The 24,654-nt window shown below is 37.8% G+C and overlaps 1 protein-coding gene across 1 annotated transcript; it reads right to left on the bottom strand.

Annotated features, from left to right (window-relative positions):
- Nucleotides 1–3,593: 3,593 nt before the first annotated feature.
- On the bottom strand, nucleotides 3,594–23,933 carry sfi1 (SFI1 centrin binding protein). Its single transcript, XM_088337338.1, is given in 35 exon segments — nucleotides 3,594–7,285; nucleotides 7,351–7,450; nucleotides 7,533–7,653; nucleotides 8,711–8,780; nucleotides 8,852–9,062; nucleotides 9,139–9,219; nucleotides 9,293–9,453; nucleotides 10,566–10,697; nucleotides 10,759–10,858; nucleotides 10,946–11,078; nucleotides 12,336–12,405; nucleotides 12,482–12,692; nucleotides 12,769–12,849; nucleotides 12,923–13,083; nucleotides 14,115–14,207; nucleotides 14,277–14,339; nucleotides 15,226–15,300; nucleotides 15,375–15,493; nucleotides 15,556–15,649; nucleotides 15,734–15,829; nucleotides 15,926–16,000; nucleotides 17,829–18,002; nucleotides 18,093–18,165; nucleotides 18,260–18,390; nucleotides 18,469–18,535; nucleotides 19,184–19,281; nucleotides 22,234–22,326; nucleotides 22,393–22,463; nucleotides 22,537–22,653; nucleotides 22,656–22,697; nucleotides 22,772–23,028; nucleotides 23,374–23,491; nucleotides 23,641–23,670; nucleotides 23,746–23,832; nucleotides 23,924–23,933. Coding segments are annotated over 35 exon segments (3,756 nt in total). The 3' UTR covers nucleotides 3,594–7,144.
- Nucleotides 23,934–24,654: the final 721 nt, after the last annotated feature.

Genomic DNA, 24,654 nt, shown 5'->3' with positions numbered 1-24,654 from the left:
CAGTATGTACTTGTATTTACTCATCTTCATTCATGCAAATTTTGTGTTGCGTCGTCTGCTACAAGCCACGTGAACTCCTTTCCACGATGCTCTTAATGTACGTTTGCGTTTTGTAGCGTCATAAGTTTTGTTAGCTTCTTTTGAATATTTCTTCTGGGGCTGAGGTTATGGCTTGATTCCTAACCACTGATCCATTTTTCTCTGTGTTCTCGTGCATCGACTTTGGAAAATGATATGAGAATGCACGCGACCTTATAACGCTCGGGAAAGTCCGGAAGCACGAAGTTATTCGATGCAGTCTTCTGATCAGCTGTCGAGTATGCAAATTGCTAAACGAACCGGAATTCCAACATTTCCAACAAACCAAACGATTCTCAGAACAAAGATTTCAAAATCGGAATAAACCAAACGTTTGATTTGGAAAAAAAAATCTTTTGCTCTTTTTTTCTTATTGTTGAAAAAGTTGTCGGCCACCGGGGCAGAAAAGTTTTGTAAGTTTTACACCCGACGCAAAAGATGCACGCCCCGGGCGTCCGGGCAGACGTTATTTCCGACACTGCTATCACACCTGAAAAGTGTGAACTGTGTGTCAACAAATTGTATGTTCCTGAACGCCACAACTTTGTGAAAGACATTAAAGCTAAATACATCATAACCGCTATTTTTTTAAAGGGACACTGTGTAATATTTGACCACTAGATGTTGCTGTATTGTGCAGTGCTCGGGGTCAGTTTGCTCTTTAGAGCTGGTGGCTCCCTAGAGATTTTTCAAATATTTTTAAAAATGGAAATAAAAGGGGGAGAGAAATGCATATGTATATCTCCAGAATAAGTTTTAAATATAGAATGACTAACTTATATATATGAATCAGCTTTTTTTAACTATGAAGGTTTATCATAAGGCTTTTAAATTTTTTAGGCTCCAGACATATTTGTCTTTTCGGTCCGTTTGGGCTCTTTCCAAATTTTTGGTTGCCGTCCCCTGGTGTAATGCAACTAAAATAGAGTGCTTTTGCAGTATTGTTGCAGTTGTATTTTTGTAGTATTTCTGTAATAGAATGTAGTATATTTGTAGTATCTTTATTGTACTACTCTAGTTGTATTTTTGTGGTATTTTTATAGTATTACTATATTTTTATTTTGTAGCATTACTCGAGTTGTATTTTTGTGGTCTTTTTAAAGTATTTTTAGAGTACGACTGCACTTTTATTTTGTCGTATTTCTGTATTTTTATTTTATAGTATTTTTGCAGTATTTCTGCAGTTGTATTTTTGCAGAAGTTCCGTATAAGAAAGTAGTATAATTGTAGTACTGTAGTTGTATTTTTGTTGCATTTTTTAAAAAATTTAGAGTTCGACCATAGTTTTATTTTGTAGTATTTCGAAATTAGTATGTACCATTTACCACCAGGCATCATTTTTTTCATCATATCTGTTGTATTTTTGTAGTATTATGTGTAGTGTAGAAGCACATTTTACAGTGCTTTGGGAGGCCTTCATTGACTTAAAAAGCGTTATATAAACGTAGACCATTTATCATTTTTAGAACCAGCCGATGGCCAGCTGATATTTTCGAACCCAATGTGCCCCACGACTTAAAAAGTTTGCTCGATTAGCTGCCTTTTCAAATCATCAAAGAATAACATAACAGTCAAGGTTTACTTCATTCACTTGAACCTTTATATGATAAATATTTGTCACGCGATGACTTCCATGCTTAAAGCCCAGAAAGGCGATTCATGATATCAATAGTACTTGAGACGAACAGAAACTCAAATCAATTCAAAGCTGATGAAATTTATGATAACTCACTTTGTCAGGGGGATTTTGTTTGACTCCAAGCTAACCGGGCACACAAAACAAAGTCATCATGAGAGTGTCACAGTTGGTCCAAGTGAGGCTCACATGCCTAGCCAGTTCCAAGAAATTGGCATCCACGTTGCACATAGTTCCCCTTGCTGCTGTTGAATTGCAGCTCAGTGTGAGGATACTACCGTGTGTTTGTGTGCGTTCGCCTTCCGAGAGGTCAAACTGAGCAGTTCTGAGAAAGCTTCTTATCGGGATTACTGAGTGGTAGTTATGAGCGCGGAAGGCTTCAGCAGCTTTGAACAAGCCGTGACCTGAGTCAGCCCACCCGATTTAAATCACTTCACGCGTTGGGACTTATAATCGCATTGGAAAGAAAATGTATTTGGCAAACATTTGGTTCAGCGCTGAAAGTCATTGAGGAAAACTAGAATGGCGTCAAACACCGTTGTTCTTTTTTTAAATGAGTTGGGTGATTTGAAAGATCACGCGAATGCAGTCTTTGGTGCGTTACTGAAAAAAGTACAGTAATTAGTTACAGTTGCAAGTTACTTTACTTAAAAAGCAACTCTGTTTTCACTCAAATTATTGACACCAAAAAGTAGCGCGTTTCTCAAAAAAAAAAAAAAAAAAACAATGAAAGTAGCTATCTACTCACAAATTACCTCACAAATTCTTATAGAAGCCGAACCTCTCCCCTCAAATTGTGTTAAAATAGGCACCTAAAAAAATAATAAAGAAAATGTGTACACCAACCAGTGCAATCCTGAGATCTTGCTCACTAACGTTTAGCTGAGACACTATCATTTTTTTTTCTCCTGTGTTTCAAACCACTCCAAGATCTCCTCCATTTCTGGGTACAGTCTAAGATGGTTTCTTTTTTCTGCAGAATTGCTCAAATTATTGTAGAAATGAAAATAATCAAATTTAGCACAATTTTACCGTAAATTCTCTGCTCACTTAGCCCCATTGGTTTCCCATTGGTTTGTGGACCTGTATAATCCACATCCCCCTTTCCACACGGTGCCTACTATTTTCTACTGGTGACACACCACCAAATATGTGCATATAAGCTGATCCCTTGATGTGAGTATTTTATTGTTAATAGTATAGTTTAGAGTAAATACAGCTTGGATGTGAGTATATATGGTAGGGAGAATATCCCTTTGAGGAGAAATTCAGGATATTCCGTGTTTGAGATGGCGCCGCCATAACTGTATTCAGATATACTTTGTAAGTAAATACAAACAGGTCCATCCATCGCGTTATAATGCTGGAGGATCAAGGGTTGTATGCGACAATGATAGTAATGCAGATTTGTTCAGAAACCGTTGAACATTGAAGTCTATTTACAGCATTCGATATGTAACGTCAGTAGAGTCATCATATTTTTTTCAAAAAACGCTTTAGTCGTTACCAAGAAAATAAATGGCATTCCAGGATAGCGTTTCTGTGTAATGTGTTAGTCCCAACAACATGTGTACGTATATGAAATAATGATAAAGTAATGCTTACTCTGTGAGCAATTTAAGATGTTAATTTTTCCTTTCAGAAATTTGCTTTCGGGCACATTATACAATCATTTTAGACATTTAAACTCACTTCTTTAAAAACGAAAAGCGTACATATCGTAGCGTGATATTTAACTATAACTAAAAAACAAGAAATGAACGATACATATTAGTTTATGCTATTTGATGAAAATGTTATCCCTTTTGCGGAAGAAATATTTTTTCCAGCCCTCATGTTCATTTTGTATCCCGGGTTAAAAGAAGGTCAAAACAAAAGCTGAGATCAGCAGTTTCTTCAAAGTTTTATTACAGAATATTGCTGGCAGAAATGAGCTACAATACGATGGCTGTAGGATTCACAGGTGTTCAGTCAAAATGACTGACTATTACTTTTATACTAGGAAGATAGTCCCAAGGACCAAAACCTAAGGAAAACTAAACCAAGAGAGGAATTTTCCACTGTTCAAAATAGTTCCAATAGGCACTGATACGATGAGCCCAAGCCTCGTCCATCTATAAAATAAAACACAGCTGAAACAATGGAGAGGTCTTACAATTGCGACCGTATAAGATAAAGAAGTTAATTAACTATGACAAAATGCATGAAGAAGTTATAAATGAATGCAATAATGAAGAGCTTATTGTGAAGAAATCATACAATCATGACTATAGATGCAGTACCAAATTTCAGTTTTCTCAATAGGTTACCCGTCATATACAGTGAAGAAAATAAGTATCTGAACACCCTGCTATTTTGTTTTCTCCCACTTAAAATCATGAAGGGCACTGAAATTTTCATCGTAGATGCATGTCTGCTGTCAGCGAGAAACTAAAAAGAAAAATCCAGAAATTACAATGCACGATTTTTTTGAGAATTTATTTGTGTGATACAGCAGCAAATAAGTATTTGAACACTTGTGTATCATCTAGAATTCTGACCCTGAAAGACCTGTTCGTCCGTTCATTAGAAGTCCACCTGCAATCCATGTACCATCCTGAATCAGATGCACTTGTAACATTGCAAAGACCAAAGCTGCCTAAGACTGAAGAGACAAAATTTTAAACCTCCACAAAGCTGTAAAGTGCTATGGAGCAATTGCCAAACAGTTTGGTGAAAAAAGGTCCACTGTTGGAGCAATCATTAGAAAACGGAAGAAGCTAAACATGGCCCCTGCTCAAACCAGCAGTTTGCATATGACTATTTGGATGATACAGAGGAGTCATGTGAGAACGTTTTGTGGTCAGATGAGACCAAAATAGAACTTTTTGGTCATAATTCCACTCAGCGTGTTTGGAGGAAGAAGAATGAAGAGTACAATCCAAAGAACACCAGCCCTACTGTGAAGCACAGGTTGGTAGCATTATGCTTTGGGAGTGTTTTTATCCACAAGCGACTAGTGCACTGCATTAAAGAAAGGATAACTGGGGCCGTGTATTGTGAGATTTTGAGGGACAACCTTCTTTCCTCAGTCAGAGCATTGAAGATGGGTCGTAGCTAGGTCTTCCAACACAACAACGACCCAAAGCACACAGCCAGGAAAACCAAGGAGTGGCTCTGTAAGAAGCATATCAATGTACTAGCATGGCCCAGCCAGTCTCCAGACCCTAACCCAATTGAAAATCTTTGGAAGGAGCTCAAACTTCATGTTTCTCAGCTACAGCCCAGAAACCTGACTGATCTAGAGAAGATATGTCTGGAGGAGTGGGCCAAAATCCCTCTTGCATTGTGTGCGAACCTGGTAAAAGACTACAGGAAACATTTGTTCTCTGTAACTCTCATACAAAGGCTACTGTACCAAATATTCACATTCCTTTTTTCAGGTGTTCAAATACGTATTTGCAGCTATATCATACAAAAAAATCGTTAATCATGCATTGTGATTTCTGGATTTTTCTTTTTAGTTTATCTCTCACAGTGGACATGCACCTATGATAAAGAATGTCACACCCCTCCATGAATTCTAAGTGGGAGAAATAGCAAAATAGCAGGGTGTTCAAATACTTTTTTTCTCCACCGTATCCAGCATAAGTTTTGCCTTCCAGTATAGAGGCCCATTTGAGTGATACAATTAAGACTAGCTGATGATTATTTTTCTCCTTTTGTTGAGATGTTCATTTAGTGTGCAGACAACACTTGGGAATATATAATTATTATATATTTCCTGCATTAAACTGGAAAATATGGTACTATTTAATATGTTTTGGTCAAGTTTGGTCAACTCTAACGTCCAAAAAATAAATCCAATCGGGCCATTTAGAATCTCCAGAAAATGGAGGATCCTTTAAGAACGCAACAAACTACATTAAGCCGTAACTGCAGTCAGAAACGTTTATGACGCAAACAGAGAACTCTAATGACTTCACAGGCGGCCTCACAACCGAAATTAACCTGGAACCATTCTCGCGTGACATTGAAGACAAACAAAATTCAGTGGACTCTATGCATGCATCGCTTTCGCATTTATGACCGGAAAATACGCTAACTTCGGGTATTATGAAGTTTTTTATGTACTAGCACTGGCTAAAAATAAGTCTTATGAATTGACGGCATTGTTTTAGGGATCATTATCGAAATACTGCCAAAGCGATTTAAAACTGTATTGAAAATGGCTTTTACACCCTAAATATAAATATACCAGAGGTGGGTAGAGTAGCCAAACATTTTACTCAAGTAAAAGTACTATTACTTCAAAATAATATTATTCAAGTAGAAGTAAAAGTAGTCATCCAAATACTTACTTGAGTAAAAGTAAAAAAGTACTTGGTGAAAAAAATACTCAAGTACTGAGTAACTTGACCAACGTCGTATTGATTGATTGGTTGTTTTAATAACAATCTGATCATCAAGTTATGAAAGTCCATCCAATAAACACATCTACAGTTTTGTCTTTGGTGTCCTTGGACAGTTTTTTGCTTTGGCCGTGGTGGCTTTTGAGGTGTGATTGAGGTTGTGGACATGTCTTTTTATACCGATAATGAGTTAAGATAGGTACCATTAATACAGGTAGCAAGTGTAGCCAGGTTGGAAGACGTCAGACCTCTTTGACAGCCAGTAATCTTGTTTGTGAAATATTTGGTCACCTACAATTTGCTAATGTTTTTTTCAAAAATCAAACAATGTGATTTGCGTTCTTATTTTAATTTCTTTTTTATCAGGCCTATATTGCTTACTAACAGGTTAAAAGAAGCAGTTACAAGATAAACATTGATCCTATGCAGGAACTGGAGGTAAAAAAAAAATCACATAAAAATGATCTGCTTTATGAAGAGATTTTGTATAGTGGTAATTGTTTTTTTCCATCTTCAAAAATTTGAAAAGGCTGTTATAAATGTAGATTTTTTAGTTCAATAGAAAATGTCATTTTTTGTTAACGCTGTGTGCTGCTAAATAACAGTAGAACAAAAATCATAGTTTGGATCCCTCTGATGCAGTCACTGATCAACAAAAAGTCACAAGAGAGGGGCTGATATGTTCCTTGAGTAGTATTACTGATAAAGTGCCATCAAAAGATATTTGCCCCCTTTGTTATTTCTGTGTTTTTTTGCATATTTATCACTCACAAAGGTTTCAAATAATCAAACCAATTTTAATACCACACAGAGCCAACCCAAGGAAATACAAAATGCAGTTTTGAAATGTTAATTCAAATATTTGTTTCACTTCTCTGTAAATAGGCTGTAAAGATAATATGTCCAGTAAATACATCATATTCCATTGTGCCAATTCCCCAACCTAAATTGATTACAAAAAAATCTTGCGATTACTGCATGGAGCAACGCAATATATTCAAAGTTCTTGGTTAGAGAATGGGAACACACTCAATCAACTTTATATTACTTGCTGATAAAGAGAAGAAAATCCAGAGGAGTCGAGGACAGCTTGTAAATGTTGCACCCGCTCGATGTGAAATAGCATCTCCCGCCTCCGAGTTTGCAGCTCCCTCGAAAGATTCTCGATCTGCTCCTCCAGCTGTCAACGCAAAAAATGTCAATTGAGGGTGATGTTGGATAATCTCACCAACAAAATTCTCTTACCTCCTTACTGTACTGACAGATTTCATTGCATTCCATCGGTTCATCTTTTCCAGTTGTCTGCAGCCAACCCTGCATCACATCTTTCACTTTTCGCAATTGCCTGAGCAGAAAACAATTCCAGTAAACATCAGACCACAAAAAAAAAACAGCAGAGGAAGAAGGTGGTCAGTTTTCAAACTAACCCGAGATGCTCCCTGTCCTCCAGGAAACTCCTCATGTCTTGACGAATGCTCAGTAACTCCTTCAGCAGTGATGAAGTCGCTTCGTTTTCGGATTCTCCGCTTGCTTCTCTCGGGTGCATCTCTTGAAGAGGCGCAATAATAAATTTGTAGAAACGATGTAAGTGAAAAATGTTTGAAACTAGTCTATGAAAGACCAAATGTTATTGTTGGACCAGCTAATAGTTAAGTCAGGCTTGTTTGATACTTCTTTAATCAGACCAGATATAGTGTTGTGAAAAGTGTTTGCCCTATTGTTGATTTCTGTGTTTCTTGCACATTTATCACTCACAGAGGTTTCAGATCATAAGACCAATTTTAATATCACTCAGAGACAACCCAAGGGGATACAAATTGAACGAAAAGAAAATGATGCCAACAGTAGAGAATGGTGGGGGCAGTGAAATGGTCTTGGGCTGCTTTGCTGCCTCAGGACCAAGACAACTGGCTGTGGTTGACAGAAACATTAATTCTGGTATTTACCAAAAGAACTTTTAAGGAGAACATCCGCTTCTCCCAAAAAAACAGAAACTTGCGCAATAACATTGACGTAGTCGCATCGGTAAGAAAGGTCACGTAGCTTGTAGACTAACTGTGCAGGCAATGACTAAAGTAACCCACTCATGTCTCTCTATATTTGACTATCTTAGTAAAAAACAAAAAAAATATACAATAATAATCTTTTTTTAAAAAGGCAAACTCCACCAACTCCCCTCATGTCTGCTATATTTTACATAAAAAAAAAAAAAACATCTGATCATTCTAAAATGAACAACATGATCTACTATTTCAGATATCTTTCGCTTTCTGAAATGAAGTAAAATGTAGCAAAAGATAACACATAACACATTTTAACAATTTTTTCCAGCCAATTAAAATAAAGAGTTGAGTAAAAAAAGCCAAATGATCTGACATTTGCCTTAGTAACGAACAACCCAAATACTTTTCAATTAGCTTAGTTTAGAATTGTGATGAAATTATAAATTTAGTTTGTACACAACTTAGACAACATCAATACTTAAATAGCATTTAAAATTTTTAACAGCTACACTGTGTATAAAAATCCTTTATAAGAATAGGAATTGAATTAAAGGGCCCCCAGACTCATGGTTCAGTAAGGTGGAAATTTGATGTTGACGTACCTGAAAGTGTTGGCGTAATTTCACCTGAACTGTGTGCCGCTGCAGAACTGAAGAACCTGCCATTTTCACACTTGGACCATGACCCAAAAAAAGGGAAAATACAATGACTGTGTATTTCGAAGCCTCAGTGATTATTATTACCTTGTTTTCTGTGCTCATAAATGCTGCTGGAGGAAGTAGCATCTCAGGTGATGCCTGACACAGATCTGTGTTTGTGACGGGAGATTTTTGGGGTGACACGCGATGCACGTTCACACTTTGACAAGCGTTGTTCAAAAGGATGGAAGGATGATGGAGGGAGGATTGTGTCGGTGTAAACCGATGCTGGGAGTCTGATCCACCAGATGTTTGACTGCGTAACAAAGAAAGCAAAATGTTCAATTTTTACTTTAGCACTATGAGGCTTTGTAAGATTAAGAATTCCCTACCCATTACAGAGCATAAATATCGAAGAGTGTCCAAAAACTTCTTCACAGCGACGAGGTCGTCGTCTCATTGAAGGACGGATGCTACAGGGCGAGACACAACTACATATGTCAACAAAGATATCATGAACCTATCAAAATCCTGCTCTGCACTCACAGGTTACCGTCTTCTGTATTACATTCCCCTGAATCTGATTGAAACTCGACTTCCAGACCATGATGAGGCAAAGTAACCGTCTTTTCTAATGGTTTGTGTAGAGACCGCTGCTTCCATTTCATGGCACAGCGTTTCACCACTCTCTGAATATGCAGATTTTTCTATATTAAAAAAGAAGGTTACTAGTAACAAGAGGCACATTTAGAAGAAGAAAATACAAAAAAATATTTACCCCCTTCCTGATTTCTGTGTTTTGACATTTTATCACTAACAAAAGGTTTTAGCCCATCAAACCAATTTTTATATCACACAGAAACAACCCGAGCAAATACAAAATGCACTTTTTTATTAATTATTAAGGCACAAAAAATAATCACCCCGGGATAAGCTACCTTTTTAATATTCATTTCTTCAGTAGAAGTCCTTGCACTCTCTGTCTCTTTTTTGTACAGCGATTGAATCTAAGTAAAATAAATCGCATACAAATGATCTGTTTTATGAATTTAAATACCTTACATATTAATTAAAAAAGGCCAATAGCGTAAAACTTTTATTTCAATAGAAAACGTCATTTTTGGTAAATTCTGTATGCTGCTAAACAACAGTAGGCGGGCCAGAAATAGTAGTTTGGATCCCTCTGATGTAGTCACTGATCATTAAAAGCACCAAGAGAGTGTCTGATAAGTTCCTTGAGTACCAATACTCATAAAAGGCTACAAAGTATAAATATATCTAGTGAATACATTATATTTTATTGTGCAGAACCTCCAACCTAAATTGATTAGAAAAAACAATCTTGCGATTCCTGAAAAAAAAGGTTTTCTGTTAAAGAATGGGAATAAACCCAATTAACTTCGTGTTACTTAATAACATGGTTAGTACGCCTTTTCCAATTTCTCCAGTACCAATAAAAGAAAAAAGTAAGTGTGATTCTTGTATTTTGCTGAACTACAAATCTATTTTTAATCTTGCATGAGCATTTATAAAGACATAATTTTTAGATCATGAGTAAATCACTAAGATGTTGTTTTTTGAGGGAAATCTCTCCCCATATAGGTGTTGGGTAAAAATGATGTAATATTTAGCTTAGAATTTCAGTTGCAAAAAGTTCTTTAAATTACAATTTACCACTGGGAAACGCTACCTTAATGTTTTTGCATGGCAACAATATAATCATTTGCAAGCACTTCACCCCAAATTCAAACACCTTTCAAGCCTTAAAAACACAACATTCAATTTCAAGAATTTAAGGACTTCAAGCAGACGTACGAACCCTGAGACTGATAGAAGAAAATCCTGAGGAGTCGAGTACAGCTTTTACATGTTGGACTCGCTCGACGTGAATTAGCATCTCCCGCCTCCGAATTTGCAGCTCCTTCGAAAGTTCCTCAATCTGTTCCTTCAGCTGTCAACGCAAAAATCGTCAAGGATGATGTCGGACAATCTCACCAACAAAATTCTCTTACCTCCTTCCTGTACTGAAAGATGTCATTGAATTCCATTGGTTTGTCTTTTCCAGTTGTCTGGAGCCAACCCTGCATCACATCATTCACTTTTCGCAATTGCCTGAGCAGACAAAACAATTCCAGTAAACATCAGACCACGAAAAAAAAAAAACAGCGGAGGAATAAGATCGTCAGTTTTCAAACTAACCTGAGATGCTCCCTGTCCTCCACGAAACTCCTCATGTCTTGACGAATGCTCAGTAACTCCTTCAGCAGTGATGAAGTCGCTTCATTTACGGATTCTCCGTTTGCTTCTTTCGGGATTATCTCTTGAAGAGGCACTAAAAATTTTTTTTTTTAATAGAAAACTATGTAAGTGAAAGTAGTTTGAAACTAGCCTATCAAAGACCAAATGTCATCATTGGGCCAGTTGACAGTCATTCAAGTCAGGCTAATTTGATACCTCTATTCAGACCACATATGGAGTTGCTTGCAAAACTATTTGGCCCCCTCAAACTTTGTGACCTTGTGCCGCATTTCAGATTTCAAACATAAAGATATAAAACTGTAATTTCTTGTGAAGCATCAACAATAAGTGGGACACAATCATTAAGTGGAAGACACTTTATTGGATATTCTAAACTTTTTTAACAAATAAACAAAAAAAGTGGGTGTGCAAAATTATTCAGCCCCATTGAGTTAACTTAGTAGCGCCACATTTTGCTTCAATTACAGCTGCAAGTGGCTTGGTGTATGTCTCTATCGGTTTTGCACATCGAGAAACTGATATGTTTGCCCATTCCTCCTTGCAAAACAGCTCGAGCTCTGTGAGATTGGATGGAAAGCGTTTGTGAACAGCAGTTTTCAGTTCTTTTCACAGATCCTCAATTGGCTTGAGGTCTGGACTTTGGCTTGGCCATTCAAACACCTTGATATGTTTTTTGCTGCTAGGCTTGCTGGTGCTGGTTTTCGTTCGCATCAGACAGTACAGTCCCCTCTAGTGGTCAAATATTACATACTTGGGCTTTAAATTCTAGTTTTTCTCGAATATAAAATATACCAAAAGGTACATCATTTTAAGAACTATTTTCAACCAATTAAGGAAAAAATAGTTGAGCAAATGAGCCAAATATCTATGAATCCCAAAATAATAGTTTAAGGCTGCATGAAACTAATGGCAACATAATATTTGAAGGGAGGAAATACTGGTATCAGCCACTGTCATAAACTATCGATACTTTATTGGCACCGATAAGCAGTACAAAAAAAGAGGTTTACAAATTCCTATGAGGTCCACTTACAAAATAACTAAAGGTTAAGTTGCTTTGTTTTTGTAATTCCAGCATATAAATATTTTTTTCCAATTGTTATTTGTTTTGAAACACAAACCCAAATCATTTTCAAAAAAGTTGTTTTCAAATGTCACTTAATTTGTAAAATTAGTTTATACTTTACTTTAAAAAACATCAATATTTTCATTGCATTTTATAAATGGATAAAACTACCACTCTATATGTAACTCTTTTTTAGGTATCAAAATAATTTAAATGCCCGGTAGTTCTGTAGCGTGGAAAATTAGACATTTTATGTTGATGTACCTGAAAGTGTTGGCGTAATTTCACCTGAACTGTGTGCCGTTGCGGAACTGAAGAATCTGCCATATTCATACTTGGACCCCAAACCCCCCAAAAAGGAAAATTACAATGACTGTTGTGTGTTTTGGAGCCTACGTGATTGTTTTTACCTTGTTTTCTGTGCTCGTGAATGCTGCTGGAGGAAGTAGCATCTCAGGTGATGCCTGACACAGATCTGTGTTTGTGACGGGAGATTTTTGGGGTGACACGCGATGCACGTTCACACTTTGACAAGCGTTGTTCAAAAGGATGGAAGGATGATGGAGGGAGGATTGTGTCGGTGTAAACCGATGCTGTGAGTCTGATCCACCAGATGTTTGACTGCGTAACAAAGAAAGCAAAATGTTCAATTTTTACTTTAGCACTATGAGGCTTTGTAAGATTAAGAATTCCCTACCCATTACAGGGCAAAAATTTCGAAGAGTGTCCAAAAACCTCTTCACAGCAACGAGGTCGTCGTCTCATTGAGGGACAGATGCTACAGGGCGAGACAAAACTACGTATGACAAAAAAGATATCAAGAACTTATCAAAATCCTGCTCTGCACTCACAGGTTACCGTCTTCTGTATTACATTCCCCTGAATCTGATCGAAAATCGACTTCCAGACCATGATGAGGCAAAGTAACCGTCTTTTCTAATGGTTTGTGTAGGGATCGCTGCTTCCATTTCATGGCACAGCGTTTCACCACTCTCTGAATATGCAGACTTTTCTATAATAAAAAAGGTGACTAGTAACAAGAGGCACATTTAGAAGAAGAAAATACAATGCCGTAAAAAAATATTTACCCCCTTCCTGGTTTCTGTGTTTTTGGCATATTAAACACTCACAAAGGTTTCAGATCATCGAACCGATTTTAATCTCAGGGAGACAAACCAAGCAAATACAAAATGCAATTTTGAAGGAAAAAAAGGAATTTCGCTCTAAACCTAATATCGAGTGGGGCCATCTTTGGCAGCAATACAATAAATCAAACGTTTACAATAATTGGCAATGAGTCTTTCACAAGGCTGTGTAGGAATTTTCGCCTGGGAAGTCTCACGTAACGTGCCATTTTTAGCCAGTGTTTTTCTTATAGTGGACTCATGAACCCTGACTTTAAATGAGGCCAGCGAGGGCTGCCGTTCCTTAGATGTTTTTCGAGGTTCTTTTGATACCTCCTGGATGATTTGTGGATAATGGCTCTGACAGTGGTTCCTCGGAGCCCTGCAGCCTTCTAAATGGCTTTGTGACCTTTACCTGCTGGGATTTCAACAACTTTTTTTCCAATTTCTTCTGTAATTTCTTCGGATCGTGGGATGTCAATTGTGTTCTTGAGATTTTGTAGACTACTTCATTTCGTCTAAAATATTCAATTTATGTGTTTTCTTGATTCGACACAGGTGGTGGTGATCAATTTTTGGCTTGGCTTGGGGAATTGAACTCGGCTATTCCAAAATTGTGGTTAGTCACAGTTACTTTGTGATTTAACATGGGGGAAATTACTTTTTCACAAAGGAGCAGATTTTGATAATTTTGTGCCTTAATAAATTTAAAACTGCATTTTGTTTTTCCCTGGGTTGTCTCTGTGTGATATTAAAATTGGTTTGCTGATCCGAAACCTTTGCGAATGTTAACCCTTTAACTTATTTTTCCTTTTACTTTTTCACGGCACTGTAGATGTACCAGTACTTCATCTGTGTGCATCCAGGGACAAGCCAAGCCTATAATGTGATTCATCTCTTCAGTACAAGTCTCACTCACACGCTCTGGTTCTTCTTTGTCCAGCTGAACTTGCAAGTCTTTGATCTTTTGTCTACGTTGGTCAGTGACATGCAGCCACCATGCACGAAGCGCCTGCAAAAACACATTAAAAGTGCCAAGTCAAAAGTCAAACTACGAAAATCATCAACAGCAGCTCGATACCTTGGCTTGAAGACTGTAAGCCCAATGCCAGAGCGCTTGCTCTTCCTGGTCGTATTCGTGGAACTGTGGCACGTAATAAAAAGAAAAATTAAGATTGTCTATTGTACTCATATTTGTCCCTCGCAAAATTCTGTGGTCAAAAAACTGTTGGAAAACTTACTGTCTAAAGTTTAGACTCTAAACAAAAGGGTTTTGATTCCACTTTTAATGGTTTACATGTTTAAAAATTCCACAAAATGGATAATTAATTAATATATGTATTTTCCTGTACTAACTCACAAGCAGATAATTTGCATGAATGGTCCCCATTTATATAGTGCTTTCCAAGTCACTGAAAACTTCCCAAAGTTCTTTTTAATGTGCTTCACACCTACTGGTACCCACTCACCCACACACACCAATAGCGGCGACATCTTCTGGAGATTGTTACCCAAGATATGCTTCAGCATGTTTGGCAGGAGCTGGATTACGGACTTGACCTATGCAGTGTCTCAGGCGATGCGCATAATTAACATTAGTGAAAGCGTTCACAAATTCCACGTACTTTTGAATTTCTCATTCATTATTTGGAAAAATACATTTTATTATCTTCAACATCAATACTTTTATGAATTCATTTGCCTTTATAGTGTACTGTAGTACACTGATACCTCTACATACGAGCTACTCGAGATGCCAGGTATGTCAATCTTGCCTTGACATACGACAAAAAAGTTAAGAGAATTTCTTATAATAATTTTATGTTCAATTACTATTTGAATCTGTTTCAAGTAATCACAAGGGTGTGTTTTGTAGCTAGTGTATTTAGAGGCGGAGAATGGATTAATTGGTTTTCAATTATTTCATACAGGGAAAATTCACTTGGGATACGAACAATTCTAGATACGAGCTCAATATGGGGACAAATTAATGTTGTATGTAAAGGTATCACAGTTTTAGAAAAGCCAACCTTCTTCCTCCAGCGTACAAAGTAGGTCTGGTACAATTTCAGTCTCAGAAACCGGCTTGCTAGACATTTCATCACCTGTGTTATCATAGAATTGTCACAAAGCGATTTGAAAGCGGAGGATTGTGAACTATTGAAGCTGTTAAATCAACCTCGTATTTGAGGTGTGTATGGTGGTTCTCTTTCCATTCTCTTAGCGCTTTTGTCAGGAGTTTGGAGTCATAATGCCTCTGGGCTTTTTCCATCTTTATTCGCTCCAGCAGAAGCACCTCTGGAGACGGAACAAGAGGGGAATACTGGATTTGTTTCCCTTTCTTTATGAACTGTTCTTACCTTGATTTAAATAATCAATTTCTTTATCCCTGTTGAATGCCTTTCTCAGTTTTGGGCCATCAGACATTGCCAACTTGGTTTCTTCCCTCTGACCCTGAAAAAACAGATTTAGCAAAACCAGAATCTAATAGTAAACTTACAAGCTACATTACTAAGTCCCAAAGCAGAGCAAGCCCACCTTAAGCAATTGGATTTTCCTTTCCTGAGCAAGTTCTAGTGTGTCCACCTTCTTACTGCGCTGTTCTCTTACCCATAACCTCCATCTATAGAACACCTGGAGAACGTTTTCAAGAACAACATGAAGACAACTTATCCCAAACCTCCTGTGCTGGGTTGCAGTCCAAAAAAAGATGAAACAGGGTGGTGGTACCTTGGCTTGAAGAGTAAGGGCCCAATGCCACACTGCTCGGTGTTTTGGCGGCCACGCGGTGACTTTGTACTGGTGCTGAAGAAGATTTTTTATTTTTGGACTATACCGATTTCCAGACGTCACATTGCAATGACATAGATGATCTCCAAATACAAAAAAAATCACGATGATGGGAGGTGTTTGGCAGAAGAAATGCATAAAAATGCATAAAAACAGAAAAATAAGTTGTTAATGAAATTAAAAACATAACATGGTGGATTTGTGCATTGTAGAAGTGTAAAAATAGAAATAGCTTCTATACAACATTTATTAACTGCAGTCGTAATTACACACAATGTTTAAATAGTGCAGTTCAGGTATCACAGTAAATAAACATGGTGGGGTGGGTGGATCCCTTAACCATGGTGGTGTGTCTTGGGCAAGTACAGCCTTGTGGCGCCGATCCCTCTGCAGGCCACTGACCTCTTAGTCTAAGATATTATATATATATATATATATATATATAAAAGGACATTGAATAAATAACCATTTATTTTACATAACATGGGCCTCACATAAAGGGAACTGACATAAATGTCCATCATCTTGCTGCTACGGGTACTCTAAAACCTCAAAAGGGCTCAGGAAAAATAAGTGAAATGGTGCACTTTGGTCACAAATTCTCCATAGTTTGTATACTTGTTTGTGCTTTTTAGCATTTGTTTTTGGTTGTACTACACTAACAGAAACATTGATCGGTCAAATAATAAACACTAACCCTGTTAGCCCTGGTAGCCAAAACATTCTTGTATAAAATTAAACTGGACTGACATAAAAACCACCAGGTGATGAAGAAAAAAAAAAAAAAAAAAGCATTTAGCCCCTTCCTGAGTTCTGTGTTTCAAAGAGAGACAACCCAAGCAAATACATAATGCAGTTTTGAAGTTAAAAAAAGTAATTTCCCTCTAAACCTAATTTCGAGTTTGGCAGAGATAACATAAATCAAACGTAATGATTGGTCAATTAGCATTTTTTCAGGGGGATATTGTGTTGTTGACTTTAAATTTTATTTAGCATAAAGGGTTAAAATAGTTTTTGTATTTTTTGTTGTAGTTTTATAAATATTTTAATTATATTTCTCATGTTTGTAGTGATAACGTGTTTATACAAAAATATAATGTTTATTCTTTTTCCTCTTTTATCTCTCTTTTTCCTTTTGTTGTTTCCATTTTTTTTCAGTACTGGGTACAGTTGAAACACTGTATCTCTCTGAGAGACTGTCAGACCTTTGAGCTACTTAGCACTTTACCATTGATGTTTACTTGTAAAAGCCAAATTGAGATGCATAAAATAATTGAGAAGACGATGAAAAAAATATCATAAAATGGGAAGTGAGAAAGTAAAATGTTTTGCAACTGTACCTGGTCTCCCCTACTAGCGGCACCGGTAGCTAATCTATCCAAATGTTGTTTGTAAAGCACTTCTCAGGCAATGAGTTGACAGTCAAAGGAAATAAAATTCCCACAATTTCCCCAACACAAAAACCCCAAACTGAAAAATGAACTGCAATAATTTGGCTGCAATCCATTATCCCCGGACAAGCTTCCCTGAGTTGGGTCAGAGAGCAAATTTGTGGCACGCGGGGTTGGACTTTTTTCCTGGTATTGCTGCCTAAAATCAACAGCACCAGTGCAGCCATGATCCATTATCCCCGGTAAATTACTGCTGCGAGAACGCATGCTTAAAATAGGATAAGGGGGGATACTCCGCTTCTGGTCCCCATTAACCACTAGATACAAGGGAATACTTATCTGGCTGATAAATGTATTCATTTTTTAATATGTATTGATATCAATTCAGGAGTTCAGCAAGACTTTAAAAAAGTTAGTATTGTGCATCCCAAGCATTATTGTTATTATATTACCAACTTGGCAGCGGAGTCCTCCTGCTGTGCCGCTGAAGAGACATAAAGCCTTTGCACGCAAAAAAGTTCTGCCACTTTCTGCTTCTCCTCCTCTGGCCTCTTTTTCTGCTCTGCTTGTAGCCTCCATTGAGCAAAGAATCTCCGCACTAGGCATTGTTCTTCGTGAACGATTGCCTGAAGAGAACATTGTTCGGCATTAGCAGAACAGTGTGAGTTTAGAATACAAGGCTCAGTCGTGGTTCACAAAAATAAATGAAGACATACTATTCGCAGTGACAGTATCTCATTTCTGTGCTTAAATGACCAGGTGTGGAACACCCAAGTGAAAAGATGCTCCCTGAAAACCATAAATAAAGGCAATAATAATTGCACACTGGGCAAAATTACTAAAGCAAAAACACATTTAGTGAACAAACGGGAAATGTACTGACTTATTAAAGACATTTGCCGCGTGTCTCATGCTTTTCTTCGCTCTCCTCTTCAGAATATAATCACACCAGTAGGAAAAATATTGTGCCAAACAGTGCTCTGCAAACCAAACATCCGCTCGCCACTCAAGCTCCTGCACAGCATCACAGAAAAAAACAATTAAACAAAAGTGGAGACAATTTGTAGTGTGTTCATGTTTGTTTTAAAACACCTGCATACGTCTCTGCTGTGCAAGGTTCCGCTTCCAGTGGGCAAAACAGCGACTCAACAGGTTTGCTCTGGTAAATGTGTAAAATGAATAGATAGAGCACCCAGAAAGGAATTCAGGGTATACAGAAATTAAAGCGGACATGGCAACTGTGAGAGTGAGCGAGAAATATAACAACTAGAAAACAGTTTGATTTTAAAGGTAAGCAGTATGTTAAATTAGTTAATGTTTTTTTGGGGGGCATGCCTTCAAATGAGAATTGTCTACATATCGACTGAGAGAACAAATACAGACCCGGTTAGATTATAAAATAGTTTTTTTTTTGGCACAGCTTGATTAAAGCCTTGCAGACAGAGAGTGAGAGGGGGAGAAGAGAGAGGGAAAGAGAGAAAGAGAACAAAGGGTTTGGCAGATGAATTGTTTAGGCAGGATGACGACGGGGGTGGGACACAAATTCTTCTCAGCGCCGAGCAGGTGTAAAGTCACAGTGCAGTATCAAATATGCAATGAATTGGCTAATCGGCATCGGGGATCTCAAGTCAAGGGGTCCTGGTCAATCAGCTTGAATCTTGGTCGCCCGAAAAATTCCTTGGTGGTGCGGGAAGCATCCGTAGGATTTTTTTTTTTAATCAATTTTTCCCCCGCAAAGGAATGAACCAGAGATAACTGAAGTGCGAAGTAGAAAGTAGTGTTTGTACAACAAAATGAGATGAATGACCTGTAGTTTGTCAGAGCCAAGTCTGTCAAGTGTTCGAGCTGTTTCTCTTCATACTCCTCATGTTGGTCTTTCCACAACCTCCAATGCTTATTTAGGACCTATCAAAATACAACAATTAAAAATGACTGCTGACATATTTAACGACACACTAGGGGCAGATTCATAATCATCTTTGTGTGGCATGTACTGTAATTGCGTCGCTGGATACTTTCTTTCCACCAAAGAAACCTTGGAATGGGTTCACCCATCGCATTAATTAGTGTCAACACAGTAGAAGATGAATGTATCCACACAACTATTTTCTATGGTGCTTGTTCTTATTATGGTGCTCATGAACTGGGGAGGTGTGGGACAGTCACTTTTACAAAGCTATGATTAAAGGGACAGTGTGGATGATTTGCCCACTAGCAGTGCAATCAAAAACAAGTGCAACAAAGCACAATGAACAGTCTATGGAGAGTCATTGGGACCAAAAAGCACTTTAGTATTTTACTTTTACAGTTTAAATCCAGGCTTAAAACACACTTATATGCTGTACCTAATGAATGAACTATATTTCATGTTGACAATGTCTGTGTATGTCTGTTGTTAATGCTACACCCATTACATCCATTGCATACCTGGTCATCCTTTTTATTTTAAATTATACTTTATTTATTTTATATTTTATTTAAATGTTTATTGTTTGTTAATGAGACATCCAGTGAGGCCTAGTCATCCTGGAAGGGGGATTACCTCATGTGTGGAAGGCCCTTTTTCAAGGTTTCTTAATTTTCCTCATGCTGAGGTTTTTGAGTTTTTCCTTGCCCTCATGTAGGTTTTAGATCAGGGGATGGTGAAATAATAGTCTGTAGTCTGTAATAGTCTGTGCAGCCCTTTGAGACTCCTTGTGATTAAGAGCTAAACAAATAAACATGACTTGTCTTGTATATGAGCACGGCAGCGCAGTGATTAGCGCGTGTGTGGCACAGTTCTGAGGTCATGGGATCAAACCTTCCTGTGTGGAGTTTGCATGTTTTCCCAGTGCTTGTGTGGGTTTCCTCCCACATTCCAAAAACATGCATGCCAGGTTAATTGGCCAGTCCAATTTGTCCCTAGGTGTGAATGAGCGAGTGAGATGTTTGTCTATGTGTGCCCTGCGACTGGCTGGCAACCAGTTTGAAAGGTGGGTTTACATTTTTGATAATTATTTTGTGGTTAAAAACATGCCTGCACATGAAACAAAATGTACTGCTCTTTCTTCATTTTTGTTTTGTATAATATCTTTGGATAGGGTGGCATTTAAAGAGTATCTTACATATTTGCAGGTGTAAGGCATACATTTGTATGAGATTTTGTTTGTCAAGTTATTTGAAAAAAAACTTGGGTTATAATTGTTTTACATAATAGAATATTCTGTTGTTTTGTGCACTAAAGATCAATATTTGAATAAAGAGGAGGAAATTAAAAATGTATATTTTAAACCAGGCTCACAATTGGTGGTTGACTAAATACTCATTTGCTCCTCTGTATTCATTCATTGCTTCTACCTTATTTGTTATTTAGTTGGTCTTTTTCTTTACAACTCTGTCCTGCATTCTCCCAGTTTTTGAAAACTTTAAAATTATCAGCACCAACTTTGAGTGACTCAAATGTAACACTTCAATTCCCTCCGATGATTTTAAGCTTTAGCAAATTTTAGTTTTTTTTTTTAATGGCAAACTGAATAACCAGTAATATGACTACTGGTAATTAACTCATAGGGGTTGTTTTTGGAACTAGAACATGAAATATATAATTGTGGCCGATTGCCACCAGGATAGATGACCGCCTATTTTGATTGGGTTTGACTTTCTGGCCACAGAAAAATTAGTTTTACATATGTAGAAGTGTCCTTGGGCAAGACACTGAATCCCCAATGCCCCCAATAAGCAGGTTGGCGCCTTGCATGGCTGCACGGCCGCTATTGGTGTGTGAATGGGTAAGTGTGAAGCACATTGTAAAGCGCTTTGGGAAGTCTTCATTGACTTGAAAAGCGCTATATAAATGAATACCATTTACCATTTATGTTAGGGCAGCATGGCAACGCAGTGGTTAGCGCGTGTGCGGCACAGTTCTGAGGTCATGAGATCAATTCCTCCTGTGCTGAGTTTGCATGTTCTCCCCGTGCCTGCGTGGATTTCCCTCAGGCACTCCGGTTCCCTCCCACATTCCAAAAACATGCATGTCAGGTTAATTGGCTTGTCCAAATTGTCCCTATGTGTGAATGGTTTGTCTGTCCTTGTGTGCCCTGCGATTGGCTGGCAACCAATTCAGGGTGTCCCCTGCCCACTGCCTCAAGATAGCTGGGATGGGCTCCAGCACCCCCACGACCCTTCTGAGGATAAGCGGTGCAGATAATAGAATAGATATGCTCCCAATTTTCTGATATGGGTTGTCCAAAACAAATACCTCAAATAACTAATGTTCAGATTTAAAATGCAGAATGCTCATAACTCTAGCCTCTCAACCAAGTTATGGGGCAATGGGAGAAAGTCTACGGCCGTTTTCAGTCCACACGGTTGAGAATGCCGTACGAGATGCATTTCTTTAACCAAAAAAATGACAACGTGCTTTGCGGCTCCACTGACTGTTTTAGCATTACCAGGGTTCCCATGGATGCTTGAAAAGTCTTTGTTAATGATACATCCATTGCAGCCTGTGCAGTCCCTTCTCAAGGTTTCTTCATTTTCCTCATGTTGAGGTTTTTGAGTTTTTCCTTGCCCTCATGAAGGTTTTAGATCAGGGGATGGTTTAATAATTGTTTGTGGTTTGCAATAATCTGTGGTCTGTGCAGCCCTTTGAGACTCTTTGTGATTGAGGGCTATACAAATAAACATGACTTGCCTTTATTCCTAATTGCTGTTTATGATTATAGCGATACAGTAGTTAGCAATGGTGTGGAACTGCTAAGTGTTAATGTGACACGTTTTTTTTTAATCTTTGTCATATATTTGATCATTACATCACCTAAATAAAGCATACCGAATGGTTTATCTACTGAGGGCAGTTAAGAAACACATGACACTTACAGTCTGGTTGTGATGTTGGACTGCTGTTTTTTTGGTCAACCGTTTAGCTTGTTTCTGGGTCACATTTAGAGAAAACGCCTGAAGTACCACATGCTGCAAGAAGGACACAGAGTCATCAGTGAGAACAATTGAGTACATATCCAACTCTCCTGATCTGACCTGCAAGTGATGGTGATAGTGTTGTCTTGCAATGCATCTTTTGTTAACTTTCATCTTGTGCTGTTTCACATCTACAGAAGAGCTCAGAAATGCAAAGGCACTGGAAGGTTAATTAAAAGTTAATAGTGGACTTAAATAGGATACACTCCCTCCACTGTAGCAGGACTCTGCGCTGAGACAGCTGATTTGCCAACTGCCCAGTAACTTGCATTTGACCCTCTTTGTTTAGTTTGTGACGCAATTCGATCCTCCAAGTTCTCCGCTCCTCCTCATCAAGTGAAGACGGGCAATGTGCTTAGCGATAGCTGAATGAGCAAGTGAATGATTAGTGGCAAATTTGAAAAAAAATAGAATGGATGAAAAAATGTTTTCTTGTAACCTTTAAGAGTTTTTTTGTGCTGAGAACAGCCAACAAAATGTAGCCAGCCGTGCAATGATTGTCTTTCCAATGCGGTGTTGAAATGAAGAGAAGCTTTTGATTCATTCTGTAAACAAGTAAAAAAAATAATTGCGATTATTTTGGGAATCGTCATATTGCCCATAGTATTCACTACCATTTGTTTCAAGGCCTGTTCCTTTACAGTGCAATTGCATTGATGTTGTTGAAGCCTTGCCTGCCACAAATGCCATGCTGATCTGTATGGATTAAAGGAAATAATGTTAAGGTTTTTGTGGAATGCTCTTCCCCCTGAGATCCGATCTGCAACCTCAATGGAAATGTTTAAATCTAAGCTTAAAACACACTTCTACTCTATAGCATATGAATAATCCATATTTTATGTTGATAATATGTGTATTATTTGCCCTCATGTAGGTTTTAGATGAGCGGATGGTGTCATAATAGTCTGAAATAATAGTTTGCAAGTCTTTGATCTGTGCAGCCCTTTGAGACTCTTTGTGATTAGGGCTATACAAATAAACATGACTTGACTTCACTTAAACCACACAGCATTGTGCATCTCTAAATCAAATTGGACATACCGCAGACTTGTGCACCTATGTTCCTCTCTTGCTAATTGAAGTGCTTTGCTTTTCAGTTGACGTGCTTGAATGTAACGCTCCCACTTGTCCCAACTCTGAAGTATACGTCCTCTGTGAGCTATTGGAAAACCAAAGTTGTAGGCTTACATTTGGGAACACTCCACATTTAAAGATTAATCCTTTGAATATGATGTATTCAGATACCAAATTTTTTAGCTTTTTTTTATTTTGCTCTTTTCTTCTTGAATTGGCATGAATGCTTCCCACCTTTGAAATGACATGTAGAGCAGGTAATATCTTGAAGGAAGACATGTTATCAATCATCAGTTTAGTTTAATCAAAACATATTAAGGGAATATTTCATTAACTGACCTGTAATGAACCTTAGCACGGATTGAAAGACTCCACTCCCTTCTAAACACCCACCACCCCTCTTTCCATGATCCTTCAAATGTTTTTCTCAACAGCACACTGTCATAATGACACCTGTTCATTAGAAATAAGAGTACATCAATTACATTACAGAAAAATTGCCTGAATTCCTTGTCACTTTTATGCATATTGGTTTTGTCAGAGAGGATCTGATCAAAGATATTCTGCCGCCATATTCCGATTAATATTCTTGCCAAGTGTCTGCAGACATAGAAGGCAATTGGTGAAAAATATAAAATAACCAAGTACATTAAAGAAAATTCAAGTTCTGCACCTTCGTCTCAACTCGTTTATTCTTCCATCTTTCCCCAAACTGTAGCCATCGATTTTTGGAATACAATTGCTTTGATCTGTACACTCTCTGATATCAACACTAAATCTGACATGAAGTAACTTGCGTATTTGTGTTCGCAACTGTTTTCCCATTTTCTCGATTCATGCAACGTTAGTCAGCGGTGAAGTGTCTAAAAATAACAAATCCATAATAGATTTTCATAGTTATTTTACCTGAGAATTAAATCAGTATAGTGTTGAAGAAAGTTCGCTCATCTTCTGTCATCGCGGTTGACTACCGCGGGTTCGTTATTCCGTGTCACGTGATAACAACATGAGGACCCCGAGGTCTGTTTAATTTAATGCATTGCGATGTTTCAATTATGACTGTCTGTAGTAATCGCGAAACGCCGAGCGGAGTAGCCTGTAAAGAGGTTGCAAATTGAGCATACCCCATGACTGACTGTCCGATGATTATGCCTTATCACAAATCAAAGTTTGCATACATTTCGGCAACATGCTCAAAAATTGTTTTTCCCAATTAATCTTTTGTATATTTATTTTGTATAGGTTGTT

Source organism: Urocampus carinirostris, chromosome 6 (genome assembly GCF_059441175.1).
Source record: "Urocampus carinirostris isolate Australia breed hairy pipefish chromosome 6, RoL_Ucar_1.0, whole genome shotgun sequence".
Lineage (NCBI taxonomy): Eukaryota > Metazoa > Chordata > Actinopteri > Syngnathiformes > Syngnathidae > Urocampus > Urocampus carinirostris.
Note: the sequence above shows the minus strand (reverse complement) of the source record. Positions and strands in the feature narration are given on the sequence as shown.